General features: G+C 37.8%; 3 protein-coding genes across 3 annotated transcripts in view; all 3 read left to right on the top strand.

Annotated features, from left to right (window-relative positions):
• LOC139116899 (macrophage mannose receptor 1-like) overlaps positions 1-15,237 on the top strand; it is a 24,164-nt gene extending 8,927 nt beyond the window's left edge. Inside the window, exons 6-24 of the mRNA XM_070679629.1 lie at positions 271-356; positions 796-899; positions 1,391-1,520; positions 3,028-3,110; positions 3,903-4,028; positions 4,537-4,608; positions 5,456-5,488; positions 5,884-6,042; positions 6,637-6,725; positions 7,208-7,361; positions 7,837-7,878; positions 8,815-8,988; positions 9,768-9,884; positions 10,555-10,677; positions 10,937-11,176; positions 11,810-12,022; positions 13,784-14,218; positions 14,769-14,922; positions 15,121-15,237. Of these exons, the coding sequence (XP_070535730.1) occupies positions 271-356; positions 796-899; positions 1,391-1,520; positions 3,028-3,110; positions 3,903-4,028; positions 4,537-4,608; positions 5,456-5,488; positions 5,884-6,042; positions 6,637-6,725; positions 7,208-7,361; positions 7,837-7,878; positions 8,815-8,988; positions 9,768-9,884; positions 10,555-10,677; positions 10,937-11,176; positions 11,810-12,022; positions 13,784-14,218; positions 14,769-14,815 (2,427 nt within the window). The 3' untranslated portion in view covers positions 14,816-14,922; positions 15,121-15,237. The remainder of the gene's footprint in view (positions 1-270; positions 357-795; positions 900-1,390; positions 1,521-3,027; positions 3,111-3,902; positions 4,029-4,536; positions 4,609-5,455; positions 5,489-5,883; positions 6,043-6,636; positions 6,726-7,207; positions 7,362-7,836; positions 7,879-8,814; positions 8,989-9,767; positions 9,885-10,554; positions 10,678-10,936; positions 11,177-11,809; positions 12,023-13,783; positions 14,219-14,768; positions 14,923-15,120) is intronic.
• On the top strand, positions 14,864-18,851 carry LOC139117597 (perlucin-like protein). Its single transcript, XM_070680839.1, has 5 exons — positions 14,864-14,887; positions 15,121-15,237; positions 15,805-15,920; positions 17,018-17,169; positions 18,640-18,851. Exons 1-5 carry the CDS (start codon positions 14,864-14,866, stop codon positions 18,849-18,851), a joined length of 621 nt encoding a protein of 206 aa, XP_070536940.1.
• Positions 18,664-24,092, top strand: part of LOC139116900 (macrophage mannose receptor 1-like) — a 21,612-nt gene continuing 16,183 nt past the window's right edge. Inside the window, exons 1-6 of the mRNA XM_070679630.1 lie at positions 18,664-18,847; positions 19,208-19,344; positions 20,018-20,070; positions 20,469-20,684; positions 22,414-22,592; positions 23,474-23,541. Of these exons, the coding sequence (XP_070535731.1) occupies positions 19,217-19,344; positions 20,018-20,070; positions 20,469-20,684; positions 22,414-22,592; positions 23,474-23,541 (644 nt within the window). The 5' untranslated portion in view covers positions 18,664-18,847; positions 19,208-19,216. The remainder of the gene's footprint in view (positions 18,848-19,207; positions 19,345-20,017; positions 20,071-20,468; positions 20,685-22,413; positions 22,593-23,473; positions 23,542-24,092) is intronic.

Here is a 24,092-nt window from a genome sequence, read left to right as displayed (position 1 = left end):
AAGCATTTATGTGTACTTCAATGTGTCAAACTGTGTAAGGTGATTACTGACCCACTCGGTAAGTCCATGTGCATCCAACATTACCAAAAAGTGTTGCCTATTAGACCTACAGAGCCTAGACTGAAAGATCTGTCACTCAAGGGCGCTCTCTCACTCTCCTGTAAGAGGGGACAGCGTACAGAGCGCCCTCAAGTGATGGATCTTTTAGTCTACACAGTCTACACAGAGCCACGCTATATACTTACTTTTTTTGTGAATCCATATCTGCAGGTGTCGGGGACGCAAGGCTCGTTCATGTGGATAGATGGCTCAGTTATAACATATTCAAATTGGGAAGCAGGAGAACCAAAAACAAGGTGAGTTTTTTTTATCTCCAACCAATAAAAATGATCTCTTACAGCCCTCAGTTTTTGGGGACACTCAAAGTTTTACAATGCGTTATTGGCCTGGTGCTTGTCGTAATTCATTTTGAAGCCTATGAAGTAAGCAAAGTGTTCATTGTTTTGTTTTTGTGAAAATAAGAGTTTTTTGTTGACAAATGAATTCTAATTCAGACTAGTTCTCAGTTGTCAATGATAAAATTGTACATCACACGGTCACATACACTCTCTTTTGAACACTAGGCATATCACCATGCTTTTTGAAGTAGGACAAAAAACACTAATTCAGATCTAGAACAACAGTACCAGTAAATTCATCCAAACTTGCAGCTAACAGAACTGGCTATAAGAACAGCAATAGGTACACACCGTATCTGATAAAACTAAACTGAAATCAAATGTGATCTGTCAACAGCTACGCCAGCAACTGTGGACAGATTGTCTATGGTGACAACGGTCAGTGGTCAACACAGGATTGTGAAGCGAGGTCTAGACATTTTATATGCGGAAAACCAGAAGGTTAGTTTCCAAAATGCCTTCTATGGTACTTTATTACCTATTTCCACACTGTTGTACTTGCAAACTTGTGTGCATGAGGATGTTACCCACATTTTAATATGAAAATGTGATATCTCTTGATGTATATTGTTTGATTAATAATTGAAAAGGGTTTTTGAGTAATCAATGGTGTTACTTTTAAGTTTTTGAAACCACAAAGGGAGAAACAAACTTTCAGGACACTTAAATTTTGACACCCCAAAGTGAGAAATGATAGGATACATTTAAGAAATAATTCTTATCAAGATAATGGCGTTGCTCCTAATGTTTTGACAACACAAGGGGGTGAATAAACTATCAAGATCCTTCAAAAAATTGATGTAATAAACCAGTGGTAGCTATAAAAAATTTTGAAATTGTCAGATGTAGAATTATTGTAAAATTTTGGTGCATAAAATGCATGTAGATGGTTCATATATTTATTGAAATGATTTGCGTCTGCTTTCTTTCAGGTACATGTGACTCAGGTTGGCTTATTAACAGTGGTTCATGTTACCAATTCAACACCTTCACGCCAGCAACCTGGACGGACGCCAAACACACCTGTGAGATCCAAGGCGGCCATCTTGTCAGTGTTGGAAGGTAAGTATAGTCCATGCATTGCAATATCACAGAGTGTGACAAACATTCTGTGACTTCTTACAGCATACACCACAACAAGTACACCGGTAAAGCCTTGTTCTCCCTTTGGCTTAGAGCTCACGATTACTGCTTTTTAGCTCCAGAGAGTTTCGAGAGTTTATGTAATAGTGTGGTGTTATCCGGCATCCATCAACTTTGCATTCCATGCTTCTTCTTCTTCTAAACAGCCTTTCTGATTCCTTTTATTATTTGGAGTGCAGGGTCCCCCCCCCCTCCAAATCGAAAATCTCCGTCTCGTTAACAGCTGGCCGACCACTGTTAATATTAGATGTACAGGTCCCTAGGGATGACCTTATATGGATTTATTCAAAATGTGATGAAATATGCAAATTTGTATTTTTAAGGCAATTTTTGTCATTTTTCTTCAAAACTGCTGGTCAGAAAGCTTTGATATTTGGGATATAGGACCCTAAGGTTGACCTATTTCAGATTACTTCAAATTATGCAGAAATAATGCAAATTTGTATTTTAGGGCTATTTTGATCATTTTTGGTCTTACTTTATTTTACCAAAACCTTGCCTGATAACTTTCATATTTTGTATACAGGTTCATAGGAATGATCATTCGAATTATGATGAAATCTACAATTTTGTATTTTTTTGGTAATTTATGCCATTTTTGGTCAAGAAATTTGTTTCTCACAAACTGCTCATCTGATAGCTTTGATATTTGGTATTACATTTTCCTAGGGTTTATCTGCCATTTTGCACTTTTGGTGCAATTTTTGCCATTTTTGGTCAAAAATCTCTCTCTCAAAGACTACTCATCTGATAGCTTTGATATTTGGTAGACATGTGAGCTCTTCCATTGTGTATTTTTGCAGCTACGTGTATTTTTACCGTCTTTGGTCAGGCCATCATGAAATGAGCTATCAAACATTTCTGTCTTCTTCATCACCATGTGTCACAAATAGTTATTCTGTACATAACACAACAGAGCTGTGTTCGTTGTTAGGTCACTTGTCATCCATATGTAGTTGAAAATATTCTCATGTTTTGATGAAATTGGCAAATCCAACTTTCGTTCCTCAAGCTCACTCCGTCATCCATTCAATACCCATCAGTTACCTGAATATGGAGAGATGTTTGCATTAAGGACCACCCTGTCTTCCCCATACTGCCATCATAGAGAGCCCATAAAAGTTTGCATTTGATAAAACTTGTCAAATAAAATCACCGTGCTTCCCCTCCACCCCTCCCCCATGATGGTTCATTGTAATAACATTCTACCATTTCAGTCAAAGGAAGCCTGATTTTGAAATTTCTTATTCTTAATCCATGCCTTGACAATTTGTCATTGCATGAAGAAGTAAAAATCAGAAAAAATATTCTGTATGTCTTGAATATGGCTGCCTATCCACCATAGATTGCCATGTATTTGTGAAAGTTATAAACCAGCAAGAAATCTTTTAGAAAATGATACATTGTATTTTTTTTTCTGTAACAGTGATGCGGAGAATACCTTTTTAATGAGCCAGTTTGAATACCTAAGAAGTGCTGGAGTTTCCGATATCTGGATTGGACTTTCAGGTTTGTGGATCTTTTACCCTTAATTCTGCCGTGCATGCCTAAGTTTGAACTGCTTTCTCTGAAACCTACGTACTGATTTGTCAGTTTTGACCCTTGACCCATCTGTACCTGTATGTTAATAATCTGTGTAGATGGATTGAAAGTTGCTTCGGGGCTATCTTTATTTCTTTTGTGGATCATATGATGTGAGTGTGTGTGTTTGTTTGAGCAAATTACTTTGTTTAGGTTTTTTCACAAAAAGTTAGGTGGCAGTAAGACATATACAAAAAATGTGTTGTACGTTCTATTACAGTGGAATATTGATGTTGAAATTACTGGTCAAATAGTGAAAAAAACATGCTATATTGACGGCATATCTCAATTGGAATGCAAACAAGCTCTCAGTTGGAGAAAAATCCCTTTCTTTAAGGTTTTACACCAGAATTTCAGTGCATTGCTGTGATATATTAGCAATAAACCACCTAAGCAATGGGTATACCACGTGGTTCTGTTATCTACATTGTATGCGCTTGTCATTGCTCGTGATGTGTGTCATGAACTGGTGAAAATATCATGGTATAGCTGTCACTTGTGTTGATTGTTGATTGCTTAAATATACAACAATCAAGTGTTGAGTGACTGATAACTGAATTTTTGGAAATATTTTCTATCTTTAGTAGCTTTTGTATGGCACTGACTGAATGGTCACACTGTGCTGGCTATCCTCACATTTGCCAAGTCAAAAGTCAGATGTTTACCACCAGAAGGTTCCAATTGATGAGATTAATAACCCTTTATTGTTTGTTGTACCAGATAAAGTAAACGATGGAACATTTGTGTGGGCTGATGGAAGCAATTCGCAGCCAGTCTACACCAACTGGAACTCTGGAGAACCCAGAAGTGTGCCCTCGCAAGACGACTGCGTGTCAATGTATGTAGGTATGTAAACCCAACTCAGATACAGCCTTTGTTGCTAGGTCAGATTCAGATTCAGACTCATGCATCTGGAAAATTACAGACGAACAGTGAGTGCAAAGTATACTTTTTGTGGCAAGTTTTTCCAGAACATACCACTGGTATGTTCATAATTACTACTATTTTAGGAGCAGATAAGGTTGTATAACAATCTTTAATCAATCTTTAAAACAAACTTTAAATGAGGGCTCTACAATGAGGCATTGCAGAATCAAGTGACTCCATGTTAATATGACATCAAAACAAACACATAGAAGCAGCTTATGAACAAAGCAATGCCAAATATCAGCATATAAAATTCAACATCCAGGATCACAAAATTGGAAACTAATGCCAGTATGTCCTATATAAGAACATATATAAACCAGCCATTTTGCCCTGTTTTAGTTTTCATGATGTAATTTCTTCAGATCTTTTAAATGGTTGATCTTGAATTTTCACTTTGACATTGTCATCATATTTTCTTCAACAGAATCACCAACTGGGGCCTGGGATGTTGTTGGTTGCTATATTCTGCAGGCATACATATGTGAAATTCCAGTCGGTAAGTTTGATCATTTCACCAGTATATTGGCATCTCTTCTTGTGCTAGCTATTGCTGCTGTCTCTTTTAAGGTAGTATGCGCCTTGAAAGTGAAAGACTTAAACATTTGCTCAAGGTCACCATGCAAAGTTTGGAACTGGCAAAACAAATTACCAAACATTTTGCGATATTTGAAATTCAAAATGGCTGCCATTCCTGCATTAACTGTATGGGGAAAAACAAATTTTGGATTTTCATAAAACTAAGATGGTGAAACTTTTTCTTTCTTCAAGAGCTTTAAAATGAGTCCCCACAAGTGGGAGATCAGAAACGAATTGTAAAAGTTTGAGAGTCTGAATATCTGTCCCCAAGGCTCGTTCTACATTAAGTGCAAGCCAAGGATATTTCCAGGTGTATGTCATGCCATAAAAGGTGGATCATATTTATATGTATGACATAATCGAAAACATTTTGCTGACACTTTTTGACCAACCCTTGTAGTGTGCACCTCGAAAGACAAAGGCTTAAAACTTTCGCTCAAACTATCTCCAAGTAATCTTTGAAGCATTTTCTTTCAAAATCAAGAAAAACGTCTGGGTCACTTTGCAAATTTGGGCATTAGAGAAGCAAATTATCTGAAGGGAAATTCAAAATGGCTGCCATCCACCTGTACCATGGGGAAAAATTGAATTTTGGACTTCCACAGAAGTACGATGACAAGAGCTTCAAAATTTGCCCCCACAAATGGAAAATCAGAATATTGGAAAGTTTGAGAGTCCAAATATCTGTCTCGAGGCGCATTCTAGTTTTATTATATAGATATATAATGGGTACAGTATTAATTCTTCCATATTCTTAATGTTTACAGGTCAGAGTGTAATACCAATTGCTCCAGGCAAAGGTGCGTATACATGATCAAATTATGAACTAATAGAAGATGACATACACCTCAGTAAATTAGTCACATCTTTGCTTAAATTTTGTCGGAGGGTAGCCCATCTTGTCTACAACCTAATCAGAATAAAAAAACATGACTTTACATTTAAAATTTGTGTGAAAATTTTGACCCTTATTCCGAGTCAAAATTATTCAAGATAAATGAAATTTTTCAACTTTCACCTCAATCAAATAGTGGAAAATTATTGGTGTCAAGAATTTCAAAATTGGTCCACACAAGTTATGAGATTGTGCAAACCAAGTTTGCCTATATAGATAATAGTCAGTGATGTGAAAATATACTTGAATCGGTTCAAGACGACAGTTTGTTAAGTGCACTGTGTTTTATTGTACATGTAGTGATTGGTAGCTGCCCCGACGCTTGGATCCTCAACGACGCTTCCTGTTACTACATAGTGACCAACCAGATGAACTACGCAGATGCTGAACTTTTCTGTGAGGGCTACGGTGCCACACTGACCAGCATTGAAAACAGTGATGAGCAGAGTTTCCTGTCAGGTAAAGTATCATACCGTATTACTGATGCAAGCCACCAGCAGGGCTAGTACCTGATGATAGTATAATGAAACAAAATGTTTTTTCTGCGCTCAAAATTGCCAGAATAAAAGTCTGAACTTTGGTACAGTTAGTTTCACAAGGAATTTTATTTGTTCACCATCGCAGCTTTGTTATGACGATTATTCCGGTAAATGTTCCCCAGTCATTTTTCCGGGGTTCCCTTTGGTATATTAATGCAATCAGATTAGGGACAGCAGAAAGTTGCCAGGGTTCCCAAATAATTTACCAACATTCCTGAACCTTAGCAAAAGCACTGGATTACACGTAAAATCTGGAAACTAAGTGCACAGTATTAATATCAATAAAATATTGCAAGCATAACTTTGGAAGTACAGTGCACAGTGCAATTTACCAAATACATATTTTTACTTGACACATTTCTAGGTATGTGAAAAGAAGTTGCAAAGATAGAAAATCTCCAATTTGAGATCAGTTAATGTGGGATCAATATTTGTATAATTTAACTTTAATGACTCAGATTAAACACAAATGCTAAAAGATTTCTCTTTCTTGCAAATCTATCTTTTGTTGCAGGTCGGGCTGCATATGTCAACTCCTGGCTATGGATAGGACTGCATGACAGGGGAAATGAAAGCGGATGGGAATGGGTTGATCAAACCCCTGTAAGTTGACACAAAAATGACTTATCAGTTTCCAATACTTGCACACATTGCAATGCACTCACAGTAGTATATGCAAAAAATATTATTCTCTCAGAAAAAAAAATTCTCTCATGCCTTTCATTTTTGAAATTTTAAATTGTTTAATAATGTTTTTAATTCCAAGCATTGATATTGCATCTATACATGTAACATGCACTGTTATTTTGCATATGTGAATTGTGGTATGGACGAGAATTCACCTATTGGAAATGACAATGCACTCTACAAACGTAGAGGCTGAGTTGACAAATTGAATACTGTATATCTCAAAATGCTGTGGGGAGTAGAACAAGAAACTGCAGTTGACGTACAAAACAAAAAAGTGCTGAAAATCGTCAAAAGTTTACAGCTAGTTGCCCTTTAACATGACTTAGCAGGACCCTTCATGGCCGTACAAAGTAATCTTCTTTCCTCACACCCTCCATTCTTAACTGTGCTTTCAGTACGGTACATTTTTGAACTGGGCACCGAATGAACCGAACGACTACGGCAGCGGCGAGGACTGCGTACACATGGACACAGAGCAGTCTAGAGTTGGAGAATGGAACGACAGAGACTGTGCAGCTGGCCTTGGCTTCATCTGTAAAAAACCAAAATGTAAGTCATTACCACTGGCCTCAGATTTGTTTATTAAAAAAAAATCAAGCTGATAACTTGTTATCAGTAATAGCTATTGATATATGGTATACAACACACACACTTACACACACACACACACACACACACACATATATATATATGTGTGTGTGTGTGTGTAACCATATTTATACCAGTAACTTTAATATAAAGTTAAATATGTGATATTTAAGGATAAGGCTTCACTTCTCAATATTCTGTACCTATATCAATAAATATCAAACCATTCTATTATGAAAGTTATATTCAGTTTTTCATCCAAAATACAGCAATTGATCACTGATGCTTTAGTTGCTTTTGAGTGAGTCCTGTATTTGACGGTTACAACAGGTTTTAGTTTTCTGCGTCATATATTCTTGCCTTGATTAAACTCTACCTGTGCTTTATATTTGGTAAAAATCTCCAATGCATTTTGTTTTTTCTTTCATTATTGTAGCATTTGATGGATCATTCCAGACTGACGCTCCAATTGTCGATCGTAAGTTAACTGCGAACTTCTAGCTTTATCAAAACTATAGACTGAGACAGAAGAACTGTTGTAAGAAAAATTAGTACCGCTTGCTGTTTTCAAGGCTTGCGTACTTTAATTTTCACTTACCAGTAACTTTCACACATTCAAGTACACGCATATGTTTATCACAAATTACCAATACACATGGAAGTAAACCACAACATGTGAAATTCATATTCAAGATTGTGAAGTTTTGAAACAAACATATTGTCGTCTAATTTCTTCAGTGTTTTCTATCTATTCACTAAATTTTCACATGAGTGTTTCTTTACACATGATTGTATACTAAAACGCATATTTCAAATTGAGAAACCTTTACAATGGTAATGGAAGTGTTGAGCATGTACTTGTCATCCAATACTGTAAATCTGTATAGAAAGCATGGATTAAATGTTAAAGCCCTACTTGCTGTATCTTTTAGCTTTATTTTTATGATTTTACTTTCAAACTACTAAATTTATTATTGTACATTAAAAGTAAAATATTAAGTTTGTGAGAATGTACTAATTTAGGTGTGTGTTTACACTTATTATCAATTACCCGCTAATACTTTAACCCTTTCACTTCCATGGAATGAACCAATCCGTGTGTTTTCTATGGCATTGATTAATCTGAACCTGGAAAATGGATTGAAAAGTTCAAAGTTCAACTAAAATGATGAAGGAGGCAAGAAACAAAATGAGATCAAGGTCTATGTTTTGCTGGTCAAGATATTTGAAGAAATTTGCATTGCTTCTTTTTTGGCGAACTTATAGCGCTCTCTGGTGAAATAAAAATCTGGCTTTACTCTGGTGAAATAAAAATCTGGCTTTGATGATCATGGAATACTGAATATTTGTTTTAGTATAAATTGGAGTGTACCGGATCCAAAAACATGTTTACTTACTTCTACAATTTCTACAGCCGTTGCTGATCCAAGATGTGGTGCAGGATATGAAATTGACGCCTCCACCAACACCTGTTACTTGTTTGCGTCAGACGAAGCTGTTGATTGGCCAACGGCCGAGTACACATGTCATCTCAATGGCGGTCACATGCTGAGTATCAAAGACATAGCTGAACAGTCCTTTATCAATGGTATGTTTTTTGTTTAGCTCCCATTTTACATATGTGTGTGAAAAAGGGAAGTTATCTAATGGGTACAAAAACTATATTTTTCACATGTGTGACTATGCCACAAGTTTTTCCTCATGCCAAAAGCCAGAAATTAGCAGTTTTCAACACTGCATGATGATGTAGTTACATTTCCAGTGTTCTCTATAAATCTATGTACCTTGTAATTATACTGCAAAACAATGTGTTTGTATATAGTGTTAAAAACTGAAACAGGAAGTGCCTGGCAGTATGAGCGTTCAAACTGGCCACATAGCACAGACAATGGCATATTTGCACAACATATCCCAACATCCCTTGTGCATATCCTAAATTTAAAAATGGCGGCCTTATACCACAAATGACGACTGCGGCGGAAGCAACTCCATGTAAACCAAGGGACGCGACCAAAGTTTGGCAAAATTTTGGAGTGATTGGAATACTGGTGAATTATGAACATGCATTAAATGCTGAATTGGCTTCACATTTGATCGACAATTCATCCCCAATTTCTAGGAATGGGTAATGTATATCAACAAGAAAGCCGCACAGCGACAGATGGGAGAACCCCCCTCTGTTTAATTTGTTTTCACGTACTAAGTAATGTAATTGTTTTTTAAAATTGTCCAAATCTTGGAATTGTACAATATCAACATACATGAAACAGTACTGGTCTTTGCATGAAACCAGTGAAGAACAACAGATTACGTATCACTGTTACTCAACCTCAGTTACAAGTTTTTTATTTTCCTTGCGTACTCCAGCTCGTCTGTACGGATCCACAGCGTCGGTGATGTGGACTGGTGCTAATGACAGGACAGTTGAAGGTGGATGGAAATGGTGTGACGGTACACCATTTGCATACTTGAACTGGGGACCAGGTAAGAATGCTCGGTATTATCATAGCTTCAAGGGTCAAAGGTTGTCCTTCGTGCAAATGAATTTACTACTCCATTGTGTCACATTGTAATTCAAGTTTGATCATTGATAATAACTTTCATACAGCTCACTACATGTATAACAAAAGCCATGGTACAAACTTTAAATGAACATTGCAGTTTAACTTTGTAATAGGTTAACTGTCACATTATGAATAAAACACAGAGCAGGAATAGATTTTACTGAATCTTTAATTGATTATGAAATGATTATAAATTTATTATTAAATAACTATTAATTTTAAAACAATAGTGGATATCCCAGACTGCGTGTGTGTTTCTGTATTGCCTGATGTATGTCAATTTCCAGAGGTAGTGGTGCATACCCCTTGTTGTTCAAAAAAATGCGCTCGCCTGAGAGCTGAGGAGCTTTTTCATTACTGCAGAAATTCACACTTATCAGATGATGCCTTTATTGTTGACTATACACAAACATACGGTACCCCTAACTTAATGTTGAATCATACCACAGTCTAGCACGGGCTCAGTATGTTCCAGTCATGCAGACAGATCCGTCTTTATCACAAGCGTAAACCAGCATTACTGAACTGATCAGGGTAGCTTTAGTTGATCCTGGCATAACCCAGTGGTACTCTCACTTGTCATCAAATAGGTGAACCCAACGACTATGACCATGGGACGTCCGGAGAAGACTGCGTTGAAATGGTGGTCAGCACTGGCCTTTGGAATGACCATAGGTGCGACCAGACCATTGGCTACATCTGTGAGAACAAAGGCAAGTTATTCGATTCCTAAAAGTATTGCATTGATGTTCCCCGGGGAACCCTGGAAAGATTTACCTGCCTACCATCCCTCATGAAAACAGGGGCAGTATGATGCATTCAAGATTTATTTGGTTTATCAGCATTGAATTCATATATGTTTCAACACCGTGTACAGATTTTTTCGTCTGTCATTCAGGGGGACATTTTCAGATCAAAATGGCCGATATTAGTCCTTTTTCCAACCCGCATGCTGCTTTGTGTTTTATACAGGTGACATTGTAGACTACTTCAACGTTTATCGTGGCTACGTATTGGATGGCTTTGATACCCTTCACATTGACAATGTCTTCCCTGAGGAATGCGCAAAGCGTTGTCTGGAGGAGACGTCCTTCTTCTGTTACTCGTACGATTTCGACAGGGTCAACCGGGCCTGCGAGTTGAGCAGCTACACCAAGGAGACTGCAGGGACCAATCTCAAAATGGACTCAAACTTCGACCATTATCAACTTGGTAAGGAACAAAAACAAAAGCATTGTATTATGTAGACATAGATGGCACACTTCTTAGTTTCTTTCTAATGCAAAATCTCATATAGAAACATGTATGTTTTATGAGGACAATAGATCATTCAATCAATCAGTCAATTAAAAAAGTTATAATGCACAGAAATCAATAAGCAGTGTTATTCTCAGAGGTGCCATGGTGTCTGTGTACATTATATGCCTCAGCAAATAAATGAGTCTTTAATTTATGCTTGAAGCTGTTCACAGTGGATGCTTGTTGAATATCATATTATCATGGTACAGAATGTCAGAGTCATGGAGCTACAGATTAGAAAGCTCTTCTCCCCCCCCCCCCCACAAGTTTTAGTATACTGAGGTACGCACAACTGACTTTTCCATTCGAAGCATAATATGCAGCCAAGTTTGGAGTACTTAATCAAATCTTGAATGAAGGCTGGAGCTTGGCCATTGAGGGTTTTGCAAGTCAGTGGCAGAAATTTGCAATCAAGTCTTGTATTGAACTTGTAGCCAGTGAATATGCTGAAGGACTGGATGTGTATGGTCTGATTTTTATTTTGGACTGTGAAACAATTCTAAATCATTTGTACTTAAATTCATCGTTGTGTTTTTTTTTCGGCAGTGACAATGAAACAACCAGACGTGATGACGACGTTGGCACCAAACTCCCGCTGTGAATATGGCTGGTACTCCTATGGAAGTTACTGCTACTTCTTGCAAACAGTCAGTATGACCTGGGCAGATGCCAGAGATGTGTGCCGACGTGACGGCGCCGACTTGGTCTCCATCAAAGACGTCAACGAGAACGCATTTGTTGTTTCTTTGGTACAGAAAAGTAAGTATCTGTAATTTAATTGTACTTCCATTCACATGATTGAACTATTTTAACTCAATTTGATTATTTTTTTTCCCTCATTTGTGATTCATGACCCCATCAGGTCAAATTGGTAATAATCAGTGAGACATAATGTGCCCTATACAGTATGGCCAACTTTAACAAAGACTTCAACATTTCAAGACCTCTTAAAGGTATACAGTCACCTGTAATCTAAATATGCCCACATATGGTCAAAGGGGCATTCCTTGGTATTAAAAATGCCCATGTGAGGGCACTGTTTTTAAAAAGCGGCCACCCGCTTAAAATCTGTGATTGGTTAGACTTTCTCTTTCCATGGTAACTGTGGCAAAATTGGAAAGGTGACAGTGTACCATTATCAGCCACCGTAATTTTTACCAACTTGAATTGTGAGAATATACACATGCCAAATGGTTGAAATATGCACAGACTTTGACCTATTACTGCTCTCTGTTTACTTGGTAGAAGGGAAAGTGACAAGCCTTGCAGGGATTGGGTTGACAAGTATTGATTAGGGCAGCTCTATCTGAGTATTTTCATACCGTAATGAAAATATGTGCAACCATCATTGTTATAACAATTTGCATGTTCTTTATATAACATTATTTAATTACACATTGTAGAGAAATGAAGAATGAATTGAAAAGTTATATTTTCAAATAAACGTATTTAATATCATAAATAGGATGCCATGTTTCAGAGATGCATGCATGCATTCATTATGAAATCACACAAATACTTCAGTTAAGGTGAAGTACTACGAATTACGTCAAAATTAGGTTGTGGTGTCATTTTCTTGAAACTTTGCACAAATATTCTTGGAAGTTGTGCAAGTGCAAAAATGAAATAAAAAATGGGGGTCACCATGCTCGTTTCCATGGAAACGGATGTTAAAATGGCGTCGTTAGAAATAAATAAAAATGATATAATTCACTTAAACTACAGAAAGCAATTATAAGACGCTTAGCAAATGAGTTAATTTTAATAAATACCAAAAATTAAGATCCATATCTATCGAATGTATAGTTTTCATGATCTTTGTGAAGAAATTTTAACATAAGTATCGATTACAAAATGACGATATCGAAATTATATCACTACATAATTTTCGAACTTTCTTCCTGTCGCTTTGAATGGTGTCATTTTGACCAAACTTGGCGAATAAAATCCTGACATAATACCATTTAGTTTACACTTTTAATAAAAGGGTGTCACCACGCTACTTTTTACAATATCTCCAGGTGAATGGGTAATATGCGCCATGTAAATGGGAGAGAAATGTTAATTTTGCGCTCATATTGAATAAAAACCAGCTTCCTAAGGGGTCAAAATATGACAAGGTTAAAGGTCACATGTATTTCTAAGAGACTGGGTCAAAAAAATTAGGTAAAAGCGCAGTTTCAACAATGACAGGTGATGTTAAATACATGCGCTACAAAATAACCAATTTGCGGCAGGCTGGAGTTAAATCTGCGCAGAAATGTTCTAAAGCGTGTGCGCGTCCGAATTCGTCGCCCTTTACCTTAAGTTGAAATATGTATGCCAAGGGATGGTGTTCAGTGCTTGCAGCATGACATCATGTTTTCATTTCTGCATTACTTTCTATAGGAATGACCTAATGTCAGAGGTCATAAGTCATACATTGATGAGTCAAACTTCTCTACGCTTGACTTTAGCACAATTTGTTGGGAGAAAATTGGCTGCTTTCTCTAAAACTTTATCATTCGATTCTTTTCTCAGTGTGTGATTCCTTCCACTCGGATTCCACCGGCAACGTGCTTGACTACCGCTTTGTCACCTCCCCCGTCTCATCTAGTAGAGTCAATTTTGAAGTCAAGGCCGGGAGTGACGTCCACATTGCCCTCTCAGAGTTCGACTATCAAACAAATCCAATGTACGAAGTCGTCATTGGTGGGTATTCCAACACTCAATCTCTCATCCGTCGCTGCCCTTCATGTGGCCAGGAAGTCACCGTCAGCACCGTGGACATCCTGTCGGACTCGGAATACCGGGCATTCTGGATCACGTTCGGGAATGGGAAAATATCCGTCGGAAAGGATGGAGAGGTGGCTTTCATGGAGTGGACGGATCCTGACCCTCTGCCCATCAACTACGTTGGTTACAGCACAGGGTATGGATTTCCAGGGGAGTTCATTCTGTGCACTGCAAATTCAGGTGAGAAAATCTACTCCCAAGAAATCTGAATAGTTCATTGTCACTTTGATGTTCAAAATCATACTCCTACAATTCAAGTTATATTTTCTTGCCTGTGTAGTTTCAAATAAACCTTTTCTGTCCATACTCCTCCCAGTGTTAGTTTTATTCACGCTGACTTTGTAATGATACAGATCCAAAAATTTCCAGCCATACACACATTTGTTCTGATTTCTAGCTTGTCAACTGTCTAATTATCCAATCAGCATTCAACTTTTATTTTGTCAGCTCAGGGATCCAATCAGTTTTCAGCTGCCAATAGTGCCTGCTAGCTCATCAAGTCAGCATTCAGTAAAAATATACTATCTTTAACCCCCTTGTTTACCAAAATGAACTAAAATTGCTATGCTAAACACACTGCAAACTCTGTAGAGTTTTCTACCACTCAGTGTACAAAGTGATCCATTGTGGCACCAAAAGTGTCATGCATTCAAGGTAGTCAAGGAATTACACTGATTCAATCAGCACTCCCCTAACTTCACTGCTTGCACCAATTAATTCAATCTTGCAGATGACAGTCTGATCTGGACGGGCTTCAATGACCTCCGAACCCAATGACCTTTGAGTGGAGTGACCTGACGGAGGTCACCTTCACCAACTGGAACAATGGTGAACCCAACAATTATGAAGGTAGAGAGGAAGATTGCGTGAATATGTTCATAGATGTAAGTATTCCAGTTTACTTGGCAGATGTGCTCAACCTGGAACGTAAATAACGTGTTTCTTGAAGATGCTGTGATTACTTTGAGACCTTCGTCTCATACATACAGCTAATTTCATTTCATTGTCGCTGTTTTAACTTGCTGTACGAACCATTCCCAATGTTTGATTTCATCAAGGCCTGTGGTTCTTCTTCTTGACAGGGAAGCAATGCCGGCTACTGGAATGACGAACGCTGCTTCTATTCACACAAGTCTGTCTGTAAGAAAGCCAAGGAGGTGTTGCCGGCGTCGACACAATCAAGCGGAGACTGTGGAGTTGTGAGTTTGTTAGAACTTTGCATTTCACTGTGTTGTCAAATTTGCCAGTCCATTCACTCTGAATAATAACTGCTGTTAGTATTGTCTGTCCAGCCATGTTCTATTATGTATTCGAACAAGAAAATATCTGGTTTGTAATCATGAATGCTGTAAACCCATACCCAACTGTTAATGAAAGAAAGCAATTATGATAATCTCTTATTATGTCATAAGCTTTTTCAATACCAGAGAATTTTGTGGCGTGTCTTTCCAAAGATTGTTACAAATAATGTGTTCGATTATCCAGAATTGTGGTCCAAGATGTTTTCTACTTGTACAAATTCACTGACATTGCCAAAGTATGAAAGAATAACAATAATATAACCCTTACAGTACCAGCCAATAATGGACTCAAGTAAACTTCGCACTCAATAATGTACTTGGCTTCACCTTGTGTCTTGCAAATTTGCTTGAGTCCATTCTAGGCCAGGAGGAGGTACATTATTACTTTAATGACTATATAGCGAAGCACTTTTTGCAATTTACACACAGAGTCATCGTGAAACCTGATCTATTGTTTGATTTCAGGGCTGGTACACACAATCCCATTCCTGCTATAGGTTCGTATCTGACCCCATCCAATGGGCCGATGCTGAGCAACAGTGTAACGTGTTGGGTGGAAACTTGGTTGCAATCAATGACAAGTGAGTTGGTCCAGTACATATTCACTCATTTGTAATCTTCCTGATAGTTACTGCATTTTCAAAACGCACATAGAACTGCTTTTAAAGACAGAATGCACCTCACGGATTCTCAAACTTTTACAATTCTTTTCTGATCTACCACTTGTTGGGGTTCATTTTAAAGCTCTTGGTGTAAGAAAACTTTTCACTGTCTTAGTTCTTCCAAAATCGAAAATTTTATTTTTCTCAATAGAGCGTAGACCCCAGAGAAAGCTCTCTAGGGTCTATGAATAGAGTTAAAACAGGGATGGCGGCCATATTTGAATATCCAATATTGGTAAATCTTCAGAGGTAATTTGTTTCTCTAGTACTAAAATTTGCATGGTGACCACCGATTTTAATTCTCGATTTTGAAAGAGAATGGCTGAAATATTCCTTGAGGAAAGTCTGAGCAAAAGTTTAAGTCTTTTACTTTCGAGGCGCATACTACCTTAAATCTGAAATTGCTAATTTTTGGAGCTGAACCACTGAATGCAATAAGGTGTGGTGAGAACTATGTTTGGCATATTTCATCATCGAATGACAGTAAACCTAAAGTCAATAAGTACAAACATGCCCCTTAAGAAAATCTTGAATTGTACATTACAGTATAGCATTAGTAGAATATTTGTCAGTCTTGCTAGAGTGGCTGACTGCTAGCAATGAACTTCCCACCCTACAGTTTAAGAATGCATGTGGCTGTTTGCATCTCATCTACAATTATTTCAAGAAAATCACCATTATGATTGTGTGAAGAGCTGCGTCCTATATAATGAACATATCATAGAAATCTGAAAGTTACAAAAGGCAATGTGAAATGTTCTCCACCAATGGTAACAGCGATTATTTGTACCAATATACACTGTATAAACCTCTGTATATTGATTGATGTATGAATTTCAACAACAACAATTATTCTTTTTACAATTGTATTGGCATTTAAGGGTGAAGATGCACCAAGCAGCAGTATAAGCAGCTGTGACTTTTTTGATAATTACACAAGAAGTTGATTTAGTATTGTCTGCTAAATGTATTTGTTCTTCTTCTTCTTCACTACTCTTTCAATGTGATACCATCAGTGTTGAACAAGCCTTCATCAGTAGTAAACTGGCAGCGTTTGGCAGTGGTTCCTGGTATTGGATAGGGTTGAGCGATACAGAGTCTCGCAATCAGTTCACGTGGTCATCTGGTGAACCAGTGACATACACACACTGGGGAGATGGACAACCAGGTATTGTATTTCAGTCTCTTTATTCCGATCCTTCATTGACTCAGAAATGCAGAGACAGTTATTATGAAGAAACAGTAAAACCATGCAAGGAAGGCTGTAGCTTCAAGTAGTATCACAGGCGACCCAATAGGTTCTGAGTTTTTCACACTGTTTTCTCTATCATTTTCTCTTCTTTCTTCGTGCTCTGAATGATCGGAATAAATAAAATAAATGGTTTATATAACCTAACCTAGCCTCTGTGACTCTTTATTTATTTTACACTCCATTACAAGGACGTATATCTCTCATACACACATGCTGTAATTAATTAGTCAACACAACTAATTATGCTAATCCGTGGACTTATCAGAGGTTGGTCAACATCGGAAAGATAGTGATGTTAATTAGTAACCATTCCTATCTTTCGCGATGTTGACCAACCCGTAAAATCCCTGATAAGTCCACGGATTAGCATAATTAGTTGTGTTGACTAATTAATTACAGCATGTGTGTATGAGAGATATACGTCCTTGTAATGGAGTGTAAAATAAATAAAGAGTCACAGAGGCTAGGTTAGGTTATATAAACCATTTATTTATTTATTCCGATCATTCAGAGCATGAAGAAAGAAGAGAAAATGATAGAGAAAACAGTGTGAAAAACTCAGAACCTATTGGGTCGCCTATGGTAGTATGCGCCTTGAAAGTAAAAGATTGAAACTTTTGTTCAAGTTTTCCTCAAGGAATCTTTCAACCATTCATTTTCAAAATCAAGAATGAAAATCAGGGGTCACCGTGCAAATTTTGGTACTGGAGAAACAAATATGCAAGATTTACCGATATTTGAAATTCAAAATGGCCACCATCCCTGTGTCATCTCTATGGAGAAAAATAAAATTTCTGATTTTCAAAAAACTAAGATGGTAAACATTTTCCTTCTCAAAGAGCTTCAAAATGAACCCTCACAAGTGGTAGATCAGAAAAGAATTGAAAAAGTTTTAGAGTCCAAATATCTGTCCCCGAGGTGCATTCTTCCTTTATGAAACAACATTTCTCCTTTCCAAACTTCTTGTACCCCTATAACTCCTATTTCAACGGCAAAGGTTCCACTTTATCACGTGAAACATCAGAGTTCAACAAAACCATTATGGCAAGAGAGTTATTAGTAAACCAATACGTAACAAGTTTAGTGCATCTAAAGAACTGAACACACCCAACCATACGTTTGATAATGTTGTCAGTGTTTAAGGTAATATCTATACACCATTATTAAATCATTATTGAAACAAAAAAATGATTTTAGTCAGGTCATAAATTTTTTATAATAATCGAGATCATTTGCTGACTTTTTCCCAAACATTTTTCCTTCATTTTGTCTGTTTCTCAATGTAATTCATGGATGCATAGGTGTGTCTATGATTTTAGACATTGGATTGTATGTTAACTTCAGTCCTATAATCCACATGTTACAAATCACCATTGTTACTTTCAGACAACGAGAATGACGACTGCATTGGGGCAAACACAGGAGCTGACGCTGGCTTATGGACTGCACTGCATTGCAACTGGACCATGTCATACATCTGTGAGAAGACACGACCGGGATTCACCAAACCTCCGATTGATATCCCCTACCCACAAATCCGTCTGATGATGGCTGTGCTTCAGGATGGCTCGGTTACGGCAGCAACTGCTTCTTGGTAAGATAACCTTGGAAGGTTATATCTGATGGGTCGATTATCACTATTCACAGCAACTTAGGGAGTCAATTTTTATCATTCAATTATGGTAAGATTCAGCCAACCAATTGGATAACAGCTTCAGAGTCGATTCTACTCATGCCAGGGGGTTTTCTGAATTTTTCAGAATAGGCAGCAAAGGGTCAACAAGGGGCAGCCAGGAAAGTGAGAAATTAACCGCACAGGTCTCATCTATACATAAAAGCAGCAAAATTAGTTAAAAACTAATTTTTTTCCTGTTGTTCTGCTGAAAAATAAACTCTCTGCACTGTAAAGACAGACAACATATTTTCCATTTGTTACTTGTGTTGTCCATTGTAGGCTCTATCGATGGTGGATGCTGATGATCGACTCCCCTGGGCAGATGCATTGGATGACTGTAAAAAGAGGGGAGCTGATTTGGCTAGTTTCCATAGTGATGATGAGCTCAGATACGTCAAGACAAACTCTAGAGTTATGTAAGTTGATCCACTTTCTCGTCGTACAACAATGAAATGAATGATTTATGTTGAAATTGTCTTTCTTCACAAAAAAGGGGGCCATTTAGTCTTGAAAATACTGTTAACATGACAAGAACGTTTAATTTGTTTAATTAATTTATGAAAATGCAAGTAAACTTTTTTGTCTGGTGACAAAGTAATGCACCAGAAGATTAGGCCAACAAAAAAATTGATTTGTTTCTGGTCACTGCCCACATCACTTCAAAGTGTGTGCGTCACCTTTTTTTTTCCTGTTTTTCTTTTGCCCCTATGGATAAAAGGGGAAAATGTATCAAATTTAACCGAAAAAAAAGAAAATTGAAAAAAATCATGTTGCCTCATCACTTTTGCCACATGTCAATAACCAGAAACAAACCTATTTTTTGGCCTTAGTAGGTTTGCTCTTGTCAGCTGTAACACTACTTTATCAAAATTTGAATTCGCACACAAATGTTCAGCTGATTGTTGAGGATAGTTGAACACCAGGTTTTGGTTGAAGTCTTGCCACATAATATCTTAATTATCGTTGGTTTGATATTGGGTAATTAAAAAGTTTTTCATCTCCATGGGAAACAGCAAAAAGGTATTCCCCTCCTACCAGTGATAATTTGTTTACTTTGATGTATTTTTTCCTGTTTGTCAACTTTTACAGCAATTTTATCGAGGAATTTTGGATTGGTTTGAATGACCGCGATGCTGAAAATGGTAAGTCACAGTGTGTAGGAAATGGAATTATACAAGTGTGGAGATTCTGATCAAAACTTTAATATAATCATGGTTACCGTTTGAAAGTGCACCTGACATGAAGAAAATCCACAAAATTTCCTAGGCTCTAGTTACATGGAACAGTACATACCTACTGTACAGCCGTGTCTGTTAAAGCACTAACAAAGGCACATACCCAAATTTTGGGGATTTTTTGTACAGCACATAGGAAGACAGTGTAGACTGTGTTGAATTTACTCTAGTTGGAGGTTTTGGGTTTGGTTTCATTCTTCAGTGTTAACCCTTTGAACCCGGCTCGGACAGAAATGTCCGATGACGTCATAGAGTACCAGGGGGTCAGGGTGCAAAGGGTTAATGTATAGTTAACAATGTTTCAGGTTTTGTGTGGACCGATGGAACCCCCGTCAATTTTGTCATGTGGGACGAAGGAGAACCCAACGACAATGGCGGAGATGAAGACTGCGTTGAGATGACCTTTGCCGCGCCAAAAGGTTGGAACGACCGTAATTGTGCCAGAAACAAGAACTGGGTCTGCAAGATGCCAAAATTTGTGAGCCCCTTCACAAGCTTTGCTCCGGCTACTCATACAAAATGTAAGTATTGGTTTTCAAATGGACCTACTTTGCTGTATCCCTTGTACTGGCTATGTGGCTATGAGGGGCGGGGGTCGTCGGAACTCTGCTCACAGGTTGCCAGGGACCCCTACGACCAGTGTAAACACTGTATCTAGGATACATTGGTGATTGATGAAAGTTAAAACATGTTTGTTAAAAATGAGTGCCATAAAATTTAAATGTTGTGGCTATGTTGACATGCTTCATCTAAATATCATGCATGAAATACATTGTTTGTAAACAAGAAAGTGGCACACGCGCAGTTTTGACGACCCCCTCCCGTTAATTGTTTTCAAGTGATTCTGTACGTTGGAAATGTTGATGAAGGGATAGATTGACAATGAGAAGTATGGTACCCTGTTGGAGATGCAATGTTTTTGATAATTTAATCATGTATCAATGTTGAATATTCTACAAATATCTTAACTATGCATGTGACGTGTAGCATGATATACTTAAAAGCAGGCGTAAGCAAAGCCATTAAGCACTTTGTGGTCACCAGACCAGCATCAATATAAATGCAGTGTGGTCCATACTTGAAGATGTATAGGCTGCATTTTATGGTCACCTGATCAGTATCTCTGTATGGGGCAGTGCACAGGATAATTCGGGTAAACACAACTAATTGCATTTGGCCTCAAACCCCATCCCCCTTAAATGAAAGTTTGGAAGTGTGAAAATCCAACCAAGCCTCATTCTGTAACAGCATGCCTACAATCGGTAATTATGTCGCTATGAAATTACACACACATTTCCATCCCACCACACTCAGGATACGCCATCTAAAATCAATCTTTGTTCAGCGCCAACTCAACAATGACGCAACCAATAGAATGAAATCAGTGTATCCAAAATGATTGTTACACTATTTCACACGTGCACTGAACCACATGTACATGTATGTTGAAAGAATTGCGTAGCATGTCACTGGCCAGGTACCCAGGTACATGCCAAACAATATAGCATGATATTTTGCCATACATAAAAACGTGTAGCGAGATATTGCGATATAAAATCATGTAGTGTCATTTTTGTGCACAGTAATCAAAATACAGCAAACCCCCTCCCCCTAAGTGTGGAAGTTGTGTTTGCCAAGTGCGTGTTTTGATTATCCACAGCTCTTAACTGCAGCGGTCCCAGTGGTCTACCTAGCTGGTACTGTGTAAATTTTTATAACACCAGTGTAATAGACGATGTTCCGCTGATTGCGAGATCTCGCGAGACTTTAATACATGCCCGTAGAAACAGGATTCCAGCTTAGTAATACAAGTCAAACTTTGTATGGAACTAGAAAAAGTGCAGAACTGAGCAAAGATTGCAACTTCATATATTTTATGCAGTGTTTAACGTAATTAGCGACTTGTCCTGTTTTACGCAGTTTGTCCTGTGTTGCGAGAAAACGTCCACTTTGAACCACATATTCTCGCGATATCTCGGAATGTCTCGCGCGGTTCGGAACATGGTCTTGCATCACCGTTAAATGTCAATTCACGGGGCATTGGGAATGATTTTCTGTAGGCCAATGAATCTAGAGATAATTTAGAAATTTTGAGCCGATGATGCTGCTTCTTTTCTGTTGCATGCTGCCATTGTTTTTCTAAAGACTGACCAAATATTGGATCAGCTACTGCAATACATTGTCAACAGCATCGTTTACCATGCATTTGATATTAATTGCCAGTGATGTTTTTTTACGATACTAAAACAGCTATAAATTGTGGTAGCGATGCCGACTGGGTATACAGTATGGGAGCGTGTTACTACTTCAGCGATCCTGACAGCGATGGCCGATTGAGTTGGCCGGACTCACGGGATTGGTGCTTGTCTAAAGCTGGTGACTTAGTTTCTGTGCATTCTGCAATGGAGCAACAGTTCATCTATACCCAGGTACTGTAGATAGTTTTTCTTTGACTCAGGGGGCCCTAATTTCTATTAAGTTAGAATGTGCCTCAGAGACAGATATTTGGACTCTAAAACTTTTCCAATTCTTTTCTGATCTACCACTTGTGCTGGCTCAATTTGAAGCCTCCACAGAAAGAAAAAATTTTACCATCTTTGTTTTTTGAAAATCAAAAATTTTATTTTTTCTCCATACGGGTAGATAACACAGGGATGGCAGCCATTTTGACTTTCAAATATCAGTAAATCTTGGGTAATTTGTTTCTCTAGTACCAAAATTTGCATGGTGACCCCCGATATTTATTCATGATTTTGAAAGAGAATGGTTGACAGATTCCTTTGGGAAAGTTTGAACAAAAGTTTAAGTCTTTCATTTTCGAGGCACACATACTACCTTACGTGCATACTTTGTGTTATTTTTATAACTACCATAATATTACACATGTTACATTCATGCTTGGAGTGTCTTATAGACTATGTAGTCGCAATTTTTTAGGCAAGAACACAACAATTCTCTGATACTCTGATCTAAATCACCGTTATGCAGCGGTATCTGTAATGCACATGCATGTATGACAGCCTTTGCAAAATCTTGCCAATCATCCAATGAGTACAGACCCTAGAAATCATACTGAGTGGACAAGCAGGGACACCCACAGAAGGTATTACGCTTGTAAACAGTCACAAATTATTCGTGCACACATGATTCTCTATGTATAGTTAGTAATTCCTTTGTATTTTAACATCATATGCGGAAAGAAGAAAAACGTACATGTTTGATGGAACAGAAACACATTGTAGTGGAAATATTACCGGTAGGTAGCAGTTATTGCCCCCTTTGAACTCCTTCTACTTTTGTGTCTTTCCAGATGCGAGATAAACAAATGATTACATCATGGATTGGTTTGAGGGAATACTCCTCTTCAGGAACTCACATGTGAGTAAACTGTTCACTTTTGATTCATTTCGAATGCATTTCTAAAAATCAGATGTACCATCCACGAAAGAAAATCAGAAAATTCTATTTCAGTGTACAAATGTATGAGCTGCTTAGTACTGTCTCAAAATTTGCCGCTGAATTTTGATCGGTAAATAAACACTCACTGTCACAAACTATTTAACAGAGTGGACAATATTCACCCAGATTCAGCACACCAAATTGTATGATCACTGATGTACCATATCTTCATTATTTAATACATGCTATACACACGATGCAACCTTATGAACATTGTAATTAGTCCCCACGGACACCGTCCGGGGGACTTATAGGTTTGGTCATGTCCGTGCGTGCGTGCGTGCGTCCGTCCGTCCGTGCGTCCGTGCGTCCGTCCGTCCGTTCACGCAGATATCTCTGAGATGCCTGGAGCGATTTCATTCAAACTTGATACAAGGATTACTTCATATGTCATACAGATGCACGTCAATTTGTTTTGTGATACGATCCAATATGGCCGCCAGGCGGCCATTTTATTACGATTTTTTCAT

Source organism: Ptychodera flava, chromosome 18 (genome assembly GCF_041260155.1).
Source record: "Ptychodera flava strain L36383 chromosome 18, AS_Pfla_20210202, whole genome shotgun sequence".
Lineage (NCBI taxonomy): Eukaryota > Metazoa > Hemichordata > Enteropneusta > Ptychoderidae > Ptychodera > Ptychodera flava.
This window is presented reverse-complemented; position numbering and strand designations above follow the sequence as displayed.